The sequence below is a fragment of the Tachypleus tridentatus genome, chromosome 13 (assembly GCF_004210375.1).
Source record: "Tachypleus tridentatus isolate NWPU-2018 chromosome 13, ASM421037v1, whole genome shotgun sequence".
Taxonomy (NCBI): domain Eukaryota; kingdom Metazoa; phylum Arthropoda; class Merostomata; order Xiphosura; family Limulidae; genus Tachypleus; species Tachypleus tridentatus.
The window spans coordinates 206,887,638-206,902,055 of NC_134837.1; the positions used below are offsets into that span (position 1 = coordinate 206,887,638).

The 14,418-nt window shown below is 34.5% G+C and overlaps 1 protein-coding gene across 1 annotated transcript in view; it reads right to left on the reverse strand.

Moving 5' to 3' along the window:
* Positions 1-4,663: 4,663 nt before the first annotated feature.
* LOC143239632 (uncharacterized) overlaps positions 4,664-14,418 on the reverse strand; it is a 62,090-nt gene continuing 52,335 nt past the window's right edge. Inside the window, exons 8-13 of the mRNA XM_076480939.1 lie at positions 12,807-12,966; positions 11,806-11,936; positions 9,769-9,909; positions 9,357-9,539; positions 7,412-7,625; positions 4,664-6,318 (exon numbers count right to left, since the gene is read on the reverse strand). Of these exons, the coding sequence (XP_076337054.1) occupies positions 5,644-6,318; positions 7,412-7,625; positions 9,357-9,539; positions 9,769-9,909; positions 11,806-11,936; positions 12,807-12,966 (1,504 nt within the window). The 3' untranslated portion in view covers positions 4,664-5,643. The remainder of the gene's footprint in view (positions 6,319-7,411; positions 7,626-9,356; positions 9,540-9,768; positions 9,910-11,805; positions 11,937-12,806; positions 12,967-14,418) is intronic.

Here is a 14,418-nt window from a genome sequence, read left to right on the forward strand (position 1 = left end):
TTGAAAACACAAAATAAATTAAACTTCAAGAAGTACCCAAACGCGAGAAAAATGAACGCATTAGAGTTCGTGACATGACATATTGAACCCTAAATCTCGTGAGAGACGAGAAAACGCGAATTAGTAATTTCGATTTAGGACACCATATTAATACCGATCACAGTAAAGTCCAAGATACCGATAGCGAAAAACTCTCTTGCAATCTGCTAAGCCTAGGTCTTCCACTGATATCTTGGAAGAGCTGAAGCAATGCGTCGATATAGAGCCGTCGAATCTCGGAAAGACTGGGAGATCCACAGATCAGACTTCCCGGGGGTATAAGGGAAGAATCTAGAACTGGCTCAGTAGGAAGGTGTCTATCTTGCTTATTGACACGATGTGACAAAAAAAGAAAAAATACATTCACCATATCGCTGGCACAGCGTGGTTGCTAGTTATAGAGTAAGCATTGTTTAGTGACAACAAATATTATTTTGATGTTTACATGACGCCCCTATCGGCGTAGTTCCCTATATGTGAGAGTGGATATACTTAGAGTAAATTTATTTCTAAGTAAGAAAGAACGTGATTCTTATCATCGGCACATTCAACATTGATGGGTGAATTTCTTCATTTCCAGCTCGTATTATTAATAAATAATTGGATTATTGTTGTTGTTGTTTTGAATTAAGCACAAAGTTACACAATGGGCAATCTGTGCTCTGCCCACCACGGGTATCGAAACTCGAATTTTAGCGTTCTAAGTCCGCAGACATACCGCTGAGTAGCTGGGGGGCATATAATTGGATTAAAGAAACTTTTCATTTATTAGGGACCATCTCAAAAAGTCGATTCAGATGTTATCTACTGAAACTAGAAAAATAAAGACAAGGTTTGGTTTGAATTTCACGCAAAGCTACGCGAAGGCTATCTGCGTTAGCCATCCCTAATTTAGCAGTGTAAGACTAAAGGGAAGATAGCTAGTCATCACCACCCACTACCAACTCTTGGGATACTCTTTTACCAACGAATAGTGGGATTGACCGACCGCACATTATAACTCTCCCACGGGTAAAAGGGCGAGCATGTTTGTTGTGATGGGGATGCGAACCCGCGACCCTCGGATAATAAACCGAATGCCTTAACCACCTGGCCATGTCGGGCCCCCACAGCAATAAACTAGTGCAATCCACTGATTGTTTTACTAAACAAAGTACACGTAAATTATGTTACTTTATTTACCAACTAAATAAATTGTAAGTTATGTAGAGAAGCTAAATCATGACCTATAACCTTTTAGTAAGTAAACAAAATATCAGTTGCGTTTTACTAAGTAAACAAAATATCAGTTGCGTTATAGTAGGTAAACAACGCATGAATTATATATGAGAATGTAAACCGTACATTGTGTGTTTGTTTAAAAGTTTTTACAGAGACACACAAGGTTTTTCTGCATAAATACGTTTTTAATTTTGAATTATCAGAACAGATAACAATAGCACTCATTGTCAATGTTCAACTTCTCTCCTTGAATGCCATTACATTCTCACTCTTATAATGCTCCCACAGCTCCGTAATTAGGACCACATTCTTCGATAACGGGACACGAGCTTTGAATTGTCAGATTTTGCAGCCATAGCACGCTAATTACTTAGTCACGCCTAGTTCTAAGGAAACACACATTAAGCCATATTTTGAAATTTTCATAAGGCCCATGTAATATTTTAACATTAACAGTAGGCGGCTTATCTTTTGTTAGTTGTGAAACGATTTCCTTGTAACGAAACAAAACACGAACGTCATCGAAGTAAAGAAAATAAATATTTTATTTTGGGGGGACAACGTCACAATGGGCTATCTGCTGTCGAAACCTGTCTCTTAAGGGTGTAGAGCCCCTGGTTTACCGTTGTCCCATCGTTGGACTCCAAGAGTCCATTATCCTATTATAGGTGATTATAAATTACAATTACTCCTTTTGAAAACAGATCAACTAAATGTGAAATCATTACAACAGCCACACTTCTTTCGTTTTCTTCAATCCGACTTTAATCTCTTCAGTCGAATCTTTAAGCCTGATTAATAACTCATACTTTAAACTGTAGGGAAGTATTTTGTTCATTTCATGAAAGGTTTCAGTTGAATATTATTCCATTATTTCCCGGAAGATAGCAGCATCAACCAAAGAATATTTTTATTTATTTGTTTTGTTTGTTGCGAAGCGCAAAGTAAGATAAAGGGTTGTGTGTATTATGACTATAGCAAGTATTGAAACTAATCTAGCTAATTATTGATTGATATCGATTAATTACAGCACATATATATATATGTATATCTCTAATTATCAATATAAGTACTTAATTTGATTGAAATTTTGACTCTATCACCAAACATGCTCGATCTTTCAGCCTTGGTGGTGTTGTAATGTCACGGTTAATCCCACCATTCTTTGGTTAAAGAGTAGCTCAAAGGTTCGCGGTGGCTGGTGTTGACTGGGCGCCTTCTCTCTAACCTTTGGCTACTAAATTAATGGACTTGTGTGAAATTCAACAAATAAATAAACAAACCATTTACGTTTAAAACGTTTGTCGTTATCGATATATTTTTCCCTGATTGATGCCTGTCCAATCTCTGAATTCGCTTAAAGTAAGCCAAGAACTGCTTTTAGTCTATTACTTCAAAATTATTAACGACGAAGACATTCTGCGTGTAGAATCGCACGAATATCCGAAACAAATACCGAGCAGACTAAACACTTTTCTCATTCAAAAATAAAATAGTAGTTAATGATATTACCATTAGATAGCAGCACCTTACAAAGAATATTCTCCTTTAAGAATATAAGGACGTAATTTGATTGAAAGTTTGACTCTATCACCAAACATGCTCGATCTTTCAGCCTTGGTGGTATTGTAATGTCACGGTTAATCCCACCATTACACCTTAAAAAGATACTGTTAGTTTGCTTTAGAGTAAAACCACCAAGGGGAATTGAATCTCTGATTTTTACGTTGTAAGTCCGTAAATTTACCCCTGTTCCACTGAGAGACAAAAACAATCAACAAATTTGTTTGTTTGTTTTTAATATCGCTCAAAGCTACACGAGGGCTATCTGTGCTAACCGTCCTTAATTTAGTAGTGTAAGACTAGAGGGAAGGCAGCTAGTCACCACTACCCACCGCCAACTCTTGGGCTACTCTTTTACCAACGAATAGTGGGATTGACCGTTACATTATAACGCCTTAACCCACCTGGCCACGCCGGGCCCTAGAAAAAAAAAGAGAGTTTGAGAAAATGAAATTTTTAGATTCTTAGAAAAAGGATGCGTATAACTGTGAGGAAATCACAAAAAAATTACTTGATTTTTAATATTATTAAACTAAATCTTATAAAGAAACTATATTTGTAATATGCGTTAAAATGAAGAAAATAGTAGCAGATTTGTAAAATAAACTAATGTCTTTCTACTCTATTATACAAAAACCAATTAGTTATAAGATTTGTAATTATTCAGTTAGAAGATGGTCTGGCGTAACCAAAACTACCTACAGTTGTCAGTTGTACGGTAGACAGACAGCACGTGACTTATTAATTTGGAAACCTATAGACACACTTATTTTTTTCGTCCTATTTGGAAACCCACATATAGACACAATTACCTTGGTTATTCAATATTTGATGTTACTTACCTTTCTGGTGAATCCATCCATATTCCATAAGAACGACACTCCGGGTCTTATGCTGCTCTTAAAAGCACTTCCCCAGTCGTTAGTCTCACTCCATATGGTGTCAACATAACATTAGAGCTGTATCAGAGTCAGGGGAAGTTAGAAGGGAAGTACTGAGATTTTTTTCTTTCTTTCTCAAAAAGTTAAAAACAAACGTGAATGGAAGTTTGTGAATGTTTGTTTATTTTTTCTCTCTCAATTTCAAATACTCCATTGTTACTCAATCAACATCGCAGGATGAGTCCACCTCTATTGTCATGAGTTGTTGAGTTGGAAGGTTCTCTTTCCACGAAATCCAGTTTACGTGTGGCCGAAGAATCAGCTTACGTTTGTTGTAGCGGGGAATCGATTCACAGATCTTAGCAGTGTAAGAATAAAATAAAGTCAAGTTTTCGTTATTTTTACCAAATTAACAACTTTTGATTTAGTTTGTTTGTGTGTGTGTTTCTTTTTCTTGGTAAGATATGCGTATTGACTAAAACATTCCTATCTAAGGTTGGAAAAAAATTAAACTGGTGTTAATGGTGAAAACTACATTAATTATGTCTAACATCCATCCACAATTATTTGATGGCGAACCTTGTATCACGTTACTATGCATGTGCAAAGTTACTATTGTATTTATAACTAAAGTCACGACATACCGGATTTCTGAAGAAATATATATATATATATACCGTAAACTCATTAAACTTTATTTAATTATGGTATATTTTTCACAACGTAATATTTCTGTTTATTCGTCTCAACATTTTAAATGTAGGATATTAATTTGTCTAGTTTATTGATTATTTTATAGCAAAGCCATATTAAGTTATCTGTTCTATACAACCCGAGGAATCGAACCCCAAAGTTTAGCGTTGTAAGTCTGTAAACTTATTACTATCTCACCAGGGAACTTGTTAATTGTTAATAACTTGATGTTTTATTACAGAAGTATACATATCTGACACTTATTTATTGGAACAAACAAACAATACCACAGTTATTTATTGAAATGGACAAACAAACAATACTGCTGTTATTCATTAAAATAGACAAACAAAAATACTACACTTGTTCATTGAAACAAACAATACTAGTTATTTACAGGAACAAGCAAACAATACTAGTCATTTACTGGAACAGACAAACAATACTGAAAGAGCAATTACTGCAGTTGTTTACTGAAACACACACACAATACTAGTAACTCACTGGAACAGACAAACAATACTACACTAAACTACCAATCACTAATACGAAGGGAAACAGCACATAGCCCAATAGGGCTTTGTTAGAAGCTGACTAAACACTGATAGGGTCGTCACTGTTTAACATAAAATGTTTCGAACTGTTTACATTTGGAGATTTAGTCATCTTCAGAAACACTGTAGTTATTTTTAATTATTACATTCTTATTGAATTAATTAATTAATTATAATTAATTGTTGTTGCATAAGTGTTATTGTTCAAGTGCTCACTTGTAACTGAAACAATAATCAACCATTATCTTTTACCGTCTTTCCAACATTATAATATTTAGATAAAGTAAAACAGAGGTGTTGTTATTGTTACACTTGTATTGAAGTTGCGCAACTAGTGTGTTTTTACTTAAGGCCACGTCTGGCTATCTTCTGTGTTCATTGAGCGATTTCTATTTGTTGCAACTGATGCATTTTACGTTTATGCAAATTAATACGATAGAGTAAGTGAGTATTATAACTTGGTGCAAATATAAAGTACATAACGTAAAAATGTATTTCAAAAGTGGTGGAATATTGGACGATAGGAACGAAGCTTTTTTTTAAAATTTGCATAAAAGTGTAGGCGCGGAATAATACTGTATAAATTTGTTGTTGTTTTTGGAAAACGCAAAATTTATATTAAATATTTGTCGTAGACATAATTTTTTAAAAACAGAATATCGTTTTAAAATGTTATCGTCGACATTTATCTTTCAAATTTGTGTCGAGTGCTTTTGACAGTGCACCCGCCCTCTGGTGGAGGCAGAATCAGCTGGATGAGAGGAGATCCCGTAAGTCGGTAACACCGCAGGGTCATCACAGCCAATCGTAGCGTTTTGCGCATACAATCTGTGCATGGATTGGCGAATAAATGAACTGTTTATTGTTTCGAGCTCACGAGTGAAAAGTAGTTTGTGGTTTTGTTCCAACACGTATTCCCAAGATTTATATGTTTCTCCAAACTCTCCCACGTCTTCTCCATGTTGTCCTCCTCCAGAAAGGTCATTTCCACTTTTGTGTTCACAATTATGCTTTCCTTCTTTTGAAAACAGTCCCAAAAGTTTCGAAGAATCTGTGAGGTTTGTCCTCTGTCCTTCTAGATGGAACGCTATTATAGCAACAGAAGGCGGTCTTCTCCCTGAAGAAGAAGCTGTTGTAACTTCTGCTAAGTATTTCACAACTTTCTGGCGTTTATTAAAGCCATTAATTTTTCGTATCAGATCTTCTTCACAGAAGGTTTCCGTTATGACGCCACTACCGATCAATAAGAACTTATCATCTAGGCGAAGATCGATTTCATGTACTTGTAGGTGGGGAATGACATTTCTATTGCACGCAACAGCCTTTAAGTCAATACCTTCTTTGGAAGTGGAGCCATTAAAACCAGCCTATTAAGAAATAACAACGTTAGATGAAAGTTCTTTGAGCATTGTTTTCGTATTTATTTATATATCACACTATAATGGAACTCTTGCTTATATGATACTGAAGAAACTTTTTTATTACGCGATGTGCAACTCCCATCAAAACAAAATTTTTATGCTGTGTGCATGTAGATTAGCAATAGGTGCCACGATTCTCCCGTTTTACCTCCGTTTCCCGTCACGGAGAACTTTATTTTTCTTCATTCTCAGATTGCAGATATGACGTCATGAATACATCACGAGCGAATCTAATGCACTGGCGCCACAGGTTATCGGCTAGTATTTTTTAAAGTTATGGATCTTATAAAATTAAGCCTAAAATAATAACTTCATCACCGTCTATTTGAACATTTCCAGTAAAAAAAAAAACGGTACATTATGAAAACAAATACACTTAAACCTATCCTGCGTTCCTGTGTTTGCTTAATACACTAAACGATCCATGACCAATGACTTTTATGTTGGATCTTCATCTAATACTAGTTACTCTATAACTTAAAATAATATTTATCGGAAGACTCCTAAACGTTTTTATTTCGATAATCGAAAACTGTGTTTAATTCACAAAGTTTTATCTTCAAGGAATGTTTCCGTACTTCTCTAAGGTATGTTTTGTTGAATATTAATTTATTCTTAAAGGTTTATAAAGCATCACAATTTAAGACTAGTTAAGACTGTTGGTGCCACAGAGATTGACTTAACGTATATTCAATATATCTTTGAGCTTCAGACGTTTAAGTTTGTTTGTTTGTTTTCGGAATTTCGGACAAAGCTACTCGAGGGCTATCTGTGCTAGCCGTCCCTAATTTAGCAGTGTAAGACAAGAGGGAAGGCAGCTAGTCATCACCACCCATCGCCAACTCTTGGGCTACTCTTTTACCAACGAATAGTGGGATTGACCGTTACATTATAACGCCCCCACGGCTGGGAGGGCGAGCATGTTTGGCGCGACGCGGGCGCGAACCCGCGACCCTCAGATTACGAGTCGCACGCCTTACGCGCTTGGCCATGCCAGGCCCCTCAGACGTTTAAGAACAAATATTTTATTCTCTCTTACTGTGATCGCTGAATAACGCTCCAACTCCAAATCCTTGCTTGGCAGCTGATGTTGGGAAAGGACAGCAACATCATTTTTTCTTCCGAGAACGCAGGTGGCACCACCTGTTGTTGTTACATAGAGAGAATATACAGTTTCTTTGTTGATGAGCTTTAGAGTCAACATGCACAATGTAATTCTGGTGTTGAGGGTAGAACCGTTAGATTGCACATGTCTGTGGAAATATTGAACTCATCATAAAATATTTCTAATTTTTCACATTTCATTGCTAATAAATAAAATGAAGTAAAACGATTTTTACGAAACTAAATGAAATGGAAGATATTAAACTTTGTTTCTGTTTCAACAGTTAGACGCATTGCATATACTGAAGTAATATTACAATTATATTTATAACATATTTATAATTATGTTTCTTTAAATATGTTACGGTATTTAAATTGTAATCATCGTTAAATAGGCTTAAGAAAAATAAAATAAATCAAGGTGGTAGAATTATTCATAATAAGGCTTAAGACAAAATAACATAAATCAAATTGATAGTATTATCATTAAATAGGCTTAAGAGTGTGTTGTGTGTTTCTCTCATAGTAAAGCCACATCGAACTATCTGCTGTACCCATCGAAGCTTAAGGAAAAACAAGGTAAATGAAACTGGTAGAATTATTTTTAATAAGGCTTAAGAAAAAATAAAATAAATCAAGCCGGTAGAATTATTCTCAATAAGATTTAAGAAAAACATAAGATAAATCAAAGTGGTAGTATTATCTTTAATTAGGCTTAACAAGTTAGATAAATGATTGTGGTGGTATTATTATCGATAAATAGGCTTAACAAATTAGATAAATGATAACGGTAGTTTTATTATTGTTAATTAGGCTTAAAATTAATTAAATTATAGTGGTAGTATTATTATCGTTAATTAGGCTTAAAAATCAAGTTGGAAAACTATTAAAAAAGAACAACAAACACTTAAATAAATAAATCTCTTTCAAGACAACAGCATTTTAGAATAAATCAAATTTTCGATTTTCTGCAATTATAAAACTTTTTTAGTTTTTTTCAGCTAAGTAGAAGAACTTGATTTGTTTTCATAATTCGTTATGAAACTGGACTATAACCTGCGTTTACTTACTTTCTTAGTTTTAAATTAAAGCAACACTGGGTTATCTGTCGTGTCCACTGCGGGGAATAGAACGTTGTATTAGCAGTGTTATAACATAGTTAATTTATATTTATTCAACCTGGGAACACCGGTTAAAGTGTAAAGACGTTTATTAGAAAGGATAAACAACATACATTTTATATCTTAAAAACAAATGATCAGCAGACCCTAGAGGCTAAATGGTAAGTCTGAATGCTAAAAGTGTTAAATGTGGCTTTCGATATATGTTGTGGGCACAGACCACTTAGCCCACATTATTTTATTATAGTTATAGTTACAGTTTGAAATGTATTTAAAACACTACAACAGTAATAATAATAAAAGAACCACAGTACTGTGTTATGGTTACTGGGAATTCAGACTCAAGTGTCTATAATAAAACTACGACAGTCAAAATGCAGCCTTACTATTATGTAGTGGTTACTCTTGAACTGGTCTGGCATGGCCAGGTGGTTAAGGCACTCGAATCGTAATCTGAGGGTCGCGGGTTCGAATCCCCGTCATATCAAACATGCTCGCCCTTTCAGCTACGGGGGCGTTATAATGTGACAATCAATCTCACTATTCGTTGGTAAAAAAGTAGCCCAAGAGATGGCGGTGGGTGGTGTTGACTAGCTGCCTTCCCTCTAGTCTTACACTGCTAAATTAGGGACGGCTAGCGCAGATATCCCTCATGTAGCTTTGCGCGGAATTCAAAACAAACAAAGAAGTACTCCTGAACTGCCGATACTAACACCCACAGGCGGGAAAATAGCAAATTAAAATAGTCAATAAACTTACTTTAAAAATTTCATAAACACTTTCTTTAGAAATACGCCAGATTTTTCTTGCTTTTCTTCTTTCAGAAACTGCAGTAAGGTCCCCCGTACAAGGTTCACGTCGTCAACGTATCCTTCACTCTCAACAGCAGCTATTAGTAGACTGTGTTTAGAGCTTAGAGAGTCCAGCGGAACAACAATTAACCTGTAAATGAAGCAAGAGTACGTTACCAAAGCCAACAATATATACGACCCTATAATTTCAAGAAACAACAATGCCCAACTAACACAGTATAAACGAGTTGAACATATAATGTGAATAATGCACACGAGGGTTACAACAGTAATTTAATCACTGTTTAAATTAAACACCAGTTCACATTTGTTTCAATCAATCTTTTTTCTTATATTTTAAATTCCAGGCTATCTCCTACCTGTCACGGCTACCATAGCTTTCGGTTAGAGCGATTTCAAATGGATTTTCCTTACAAGAAGGGTGGAGTGTGCCTTTGTCGCTTGGTGGCGCTGTACGACCCGAGCAACTAACATCAACTACAGCTACATTTCGTTTGGTACTAAATAAACAAAACAAAAAATGAAGAAACGTTTGCTACTGTTCATTTTTTTAAAAAGCCAACCAATACAATTAGCTATATGATTGTCTTTTTAAAATTCTTCCAGTCATATATATATAAAACGGATACTTTGGGCATATAGTTAGATTTGAAGGTTGGTTAGTGGAGGTCTTGATAATTAACAAAATTAATTATGATATACTTGGTATTGCTGGCGCACAAATATCATAATCATTGGATGAAATTTCCCATTGCGTTTGCTTGGTGATCAAGGAGACACATTGCTACAGCGTCACCAAATTTTGTCCAAACGGAACCCTTGGCTACAACTCTATAATAACCTACATGTCTTATCCGCAGCACATTTCAATTCTGAAAATGCTCAAATTGAAACATATCGTATAACAACATATTTTAACTTATCAAATTTTGTGAAAATGCCTAAAATAAACATTGTAAAATAATATCTACTGATATCTACTAAAAAAGTTTATCTACTGATACTATTAAGTACATCAAACTTTAGCTCTAATTAAACTAAAGAAAAATACGTACACATGTTACAGACTTTTTTTTTAAATTACAGATAGTTCCCAATAAAGTCTGATCTAAAGTTAGGCTTAGGTGATCTTATAGATTTCGGTGTCTGCGATTAAAATTATTTTGTATTATACTAGAAGTATTGTATTTAATGAAGTACTGTTGTGTTAAAGACATTAATGTGAACGCATATGTTTTACAGCTTTCTGTTAGTTTATGGATATGAATTTTTGGAAAAAACAACCACAACTCAGGTCGATTCCATACTGATCTAACTATTCCATAGCAATTAATATCTGTAGTTTTCCTCAACTGTTTAATATTTTAGTTCTATGAAAGCTTTAATTTTCGTGTCTCTTTCATGGTGAAGTTTACATATCTAAAAGTATTCAATCATTAGTAATAAATATTTGTCTTATTGGCCAAACGTGATAAATAATAAACCATTTACCACCTCAAGTTCTTACGTTTAGAGGAATTTACTAAAAGTAAGAAAATAAAATGATAATAGTAATGAATAGATACTACCATAAAACTATAACTGAATATTGGAAGAGAAACATTAATAGTTGATTTTAAGGTATTTATTGCTGGTAAGTAAAACAAATGATCCTGGTAGCTTAGTTGTACTCTTGAGCACTTGTATTTCTAAAATTCATTGTTAGATCCTTGCAACTTTGTGTTTAACATCAAACAGACAATATTATGGCAACGAATATTCTAACCGAAGCTGGTGTTTAGTTGGGTTTACTAAACTAAAAATTATCCATTTATCAACTCTTTACAGAGTTATTAAGAAACGTCACTTTTAAATTTAAACTAAACGTCGCAGACGAAACTGGAAATACTTTTATGGCGACAATCTAGGACAAGTGCAAAGTAGGCCTAACGCCAAGGCCATATTGAGGTTTTATTGGCTCTAGGCTTTTCAGTATATAGAAGCCCTCTGAAGACAGAACCTCTGCGTGCAATACATTTATAGTCTTAGCTTGAAACCCCCTAACTAATGTGAGACCCTGGGCTTCAGTCCGTTAAGCCCATGCCTTAATCTAAGGTTGCCTAATGCCATTAAGACTACTTCAGGCTTTCAGTTGCACGTCACATTCTTCCGACTTAATTGTAATAAAAGCTGCACAGACATAAGAAAATAAGATGGAAATCGAATGCTACTGAAAAGTAATTAACAGCAACTTATGTATCAATAATTTTATGGAAAACAATGTTTTTCTTTTTTCTTCATGAAATTCTATCGTTAACTAACCCTAAACACGTTTCGATTTATGTGAAAAAAAATTTACAAAAGTAAACATTTTAAGGTATTTGATTCGTTTATTAACAACCAACTTTTCGTCTTACCAAAGGTGCTGAAAGTCATTTGATTCCACTTGTAGGTTCTTGTTGAAAGATATATCCAAATGACAAAGGTCAGGGGTCACCAGAAAGGCCAAATTCACCTTATTTAGTTTTGTACACGATATATCAAGAACCTAGAAAATCAAATATACACGCTATTTGAAACTGGTATGTCTGGACGTTATTCGTTCCAAGTTTGTGTGAGTAATAACAATTAAAAGTTTATGAAGTGTATCTGGGGGGGGGGGGATAACAAGTGAAGTATCTATGTGAAAAAAGTACCTATTTCCAGCACCGTGAGAAAAACATCTAAAATAAAAACACAAAAATGTCCCTAACAAATCGATTGACGATGAATGTTCCTGAGGTTATTTTAAGACTGATTTTTTTTCTCTTCGTCTTCGTCATTATATATAATTTGTTTCGTCCTTATTCCTATAGTACATACTCTTCAGTCCTTATTTGGAATATGGTTGATTTTATTTTTATTATAAACATTATTTCTTGAGCTTTCATTTACGGTTTCGTTTCTGATTGTTCTTCAATTTTAAGTTTTCCTTTGTAGTCTATATAAACAAACAAACGTAACTTTGAACCAAATCTATATTATAAAGGACGCAACAATTTATTACATGAAATACAGCGACATCTATCGATGTTTTGAGTTAGTTACCACCTTAGTGTAAATTATAATGAAACTGTTTTGTTTGTTTTTGTTTTTTGAATTTCGCACAAAGCTACTCAAGGACTATCTGCGCTAGCCGTCCCTAATTTAGCAGTGTAAGACTAGAGGGAAGGCAGCTAGTCATCACCACCCACCGCCAACTCTTGGGCTACTCTTTTACCAACGAATAGTGGGATTGTCCGTTACATTATAACGCCCCCACGGCTGAAAGGGCTATAATGAAACAGTATCAGTGTAATATAATAAAACAATATCATATTATTGTTTTCTTCCCTGACTCATGATAAAAGACTGGAATGAGAAATGATTCATTACTTACCCTAAGAGAATCATAAGACGAAAAATTTGGAACTGTTGTCAGTTTGTTAGAATGTAAATATAGAGACTGGAGCTTCGGAATATTAGACAGATTCTCTACGCTTCGGAATCTATTCCCTGCTAGTGACATCTGTTGGAGATCTGGTGTCGCTTTAAAGATTCTAATATAGAAACGATAAACAAATATTAAATTTATATATATATTGTATTCAGGATTTTTAGAAACAAACTAACCATTAAGTAATAAAACATAATTTAACTGCAAGTTTCTTCTTGTAAAATGCACACAAGCGTCTATAATTATAATAGTGAGAAATTAAACTACAATATATATATTTTAAAATAAAACAACGTTATAACATCGTGAAATGTTTGATATAACACACTTAACTACGATTTTCAATAAAAAATAATAATAATTTGTTGTTGTCGTTTTTTTACGTTGCTGGGGGTATCGGGAAGGTGGGGGGCATCAAATGTCGTTTGTCCCTCAAGATAATTTTACCCAATATATACCTCACTGACCCCCCCTCTTCAAGGAATTTGTAACAGAGAATACAATTGGAAAAAAACTTATAACGAAACACAACATTCGAGTGTACACTAAACTTATTCAAAAACCAGGCACAAAACTGACGTTCATACTATGTAAAAACTACTCTGACAAACACAACACTAACATAATTTACAAAATACAATGTGATAACAAGCAGAAAAATGGAAAGTAGATTCAAAGAACACACACAAACACCTTCACACGTTTTTGAACACTACAAATCAAATAAACACAACATAACCATAGAAAACACCTAGATATTAAGTAGGGAAACAAATATAAACAAACACAAAATCAAAGAAGCCTTATTTATACAATAACTAAAACCAAAATTAAACCAATACACTTTTGCTCAAAAAGTTACACGTGATAGTTTTGAGCTTGTTTGTTCCTTATTTTTATTTTTTATTGTGTTTTTAATGTGTGCAATGTCTTTCCTTTGCTAATTATTGGTAAGTATGTTTATAACATTCGTGTCATATTTCATGATTATGTCTTTTTTATGGAAATTTCTGTAGAACTTAAGATCTGTACCATCAGAAATGGACTTGTTTTCTCCACTTCTAATTCAAAACAAGTAAGATCGTCTTTTTGTGAAAATATTTAGTATCAATCTGAAACTTTGAGTAAACGTGCAACAATTGCATTCACATCAGAATATTTAACTCAGTAACGTGAGTGGCCCCCACGTGCTGCAATAATATCCGCTAGACGGCGTGGCATACCCTCAACTAACGTTCCACTCTTCAATCAGTGATTGAGGTAACTGCTATAGGTTTGAAGGGGATCTTTCCTATTCCTGAATGTACGGCCAAGTTCATTCCAGAGATGCTCTATCGAGTTGGTATCTGGGCTTACAGGTGGTTGCCCAAGGACCAACACACAATGTTGTTGCAAGAAATCTTGCACGTTGCGAGCATTATGAGCCGGTATATTGTCCTGCTGCAGCCGGAAATTGTTCTGGTAAATACCCTGGGCAAATGGCAGTAAGTGGCGATCCAGGACATTCCTGATACACAGCACCAGTGGCGTTTTGATCCAGAATGACCAACTGCCT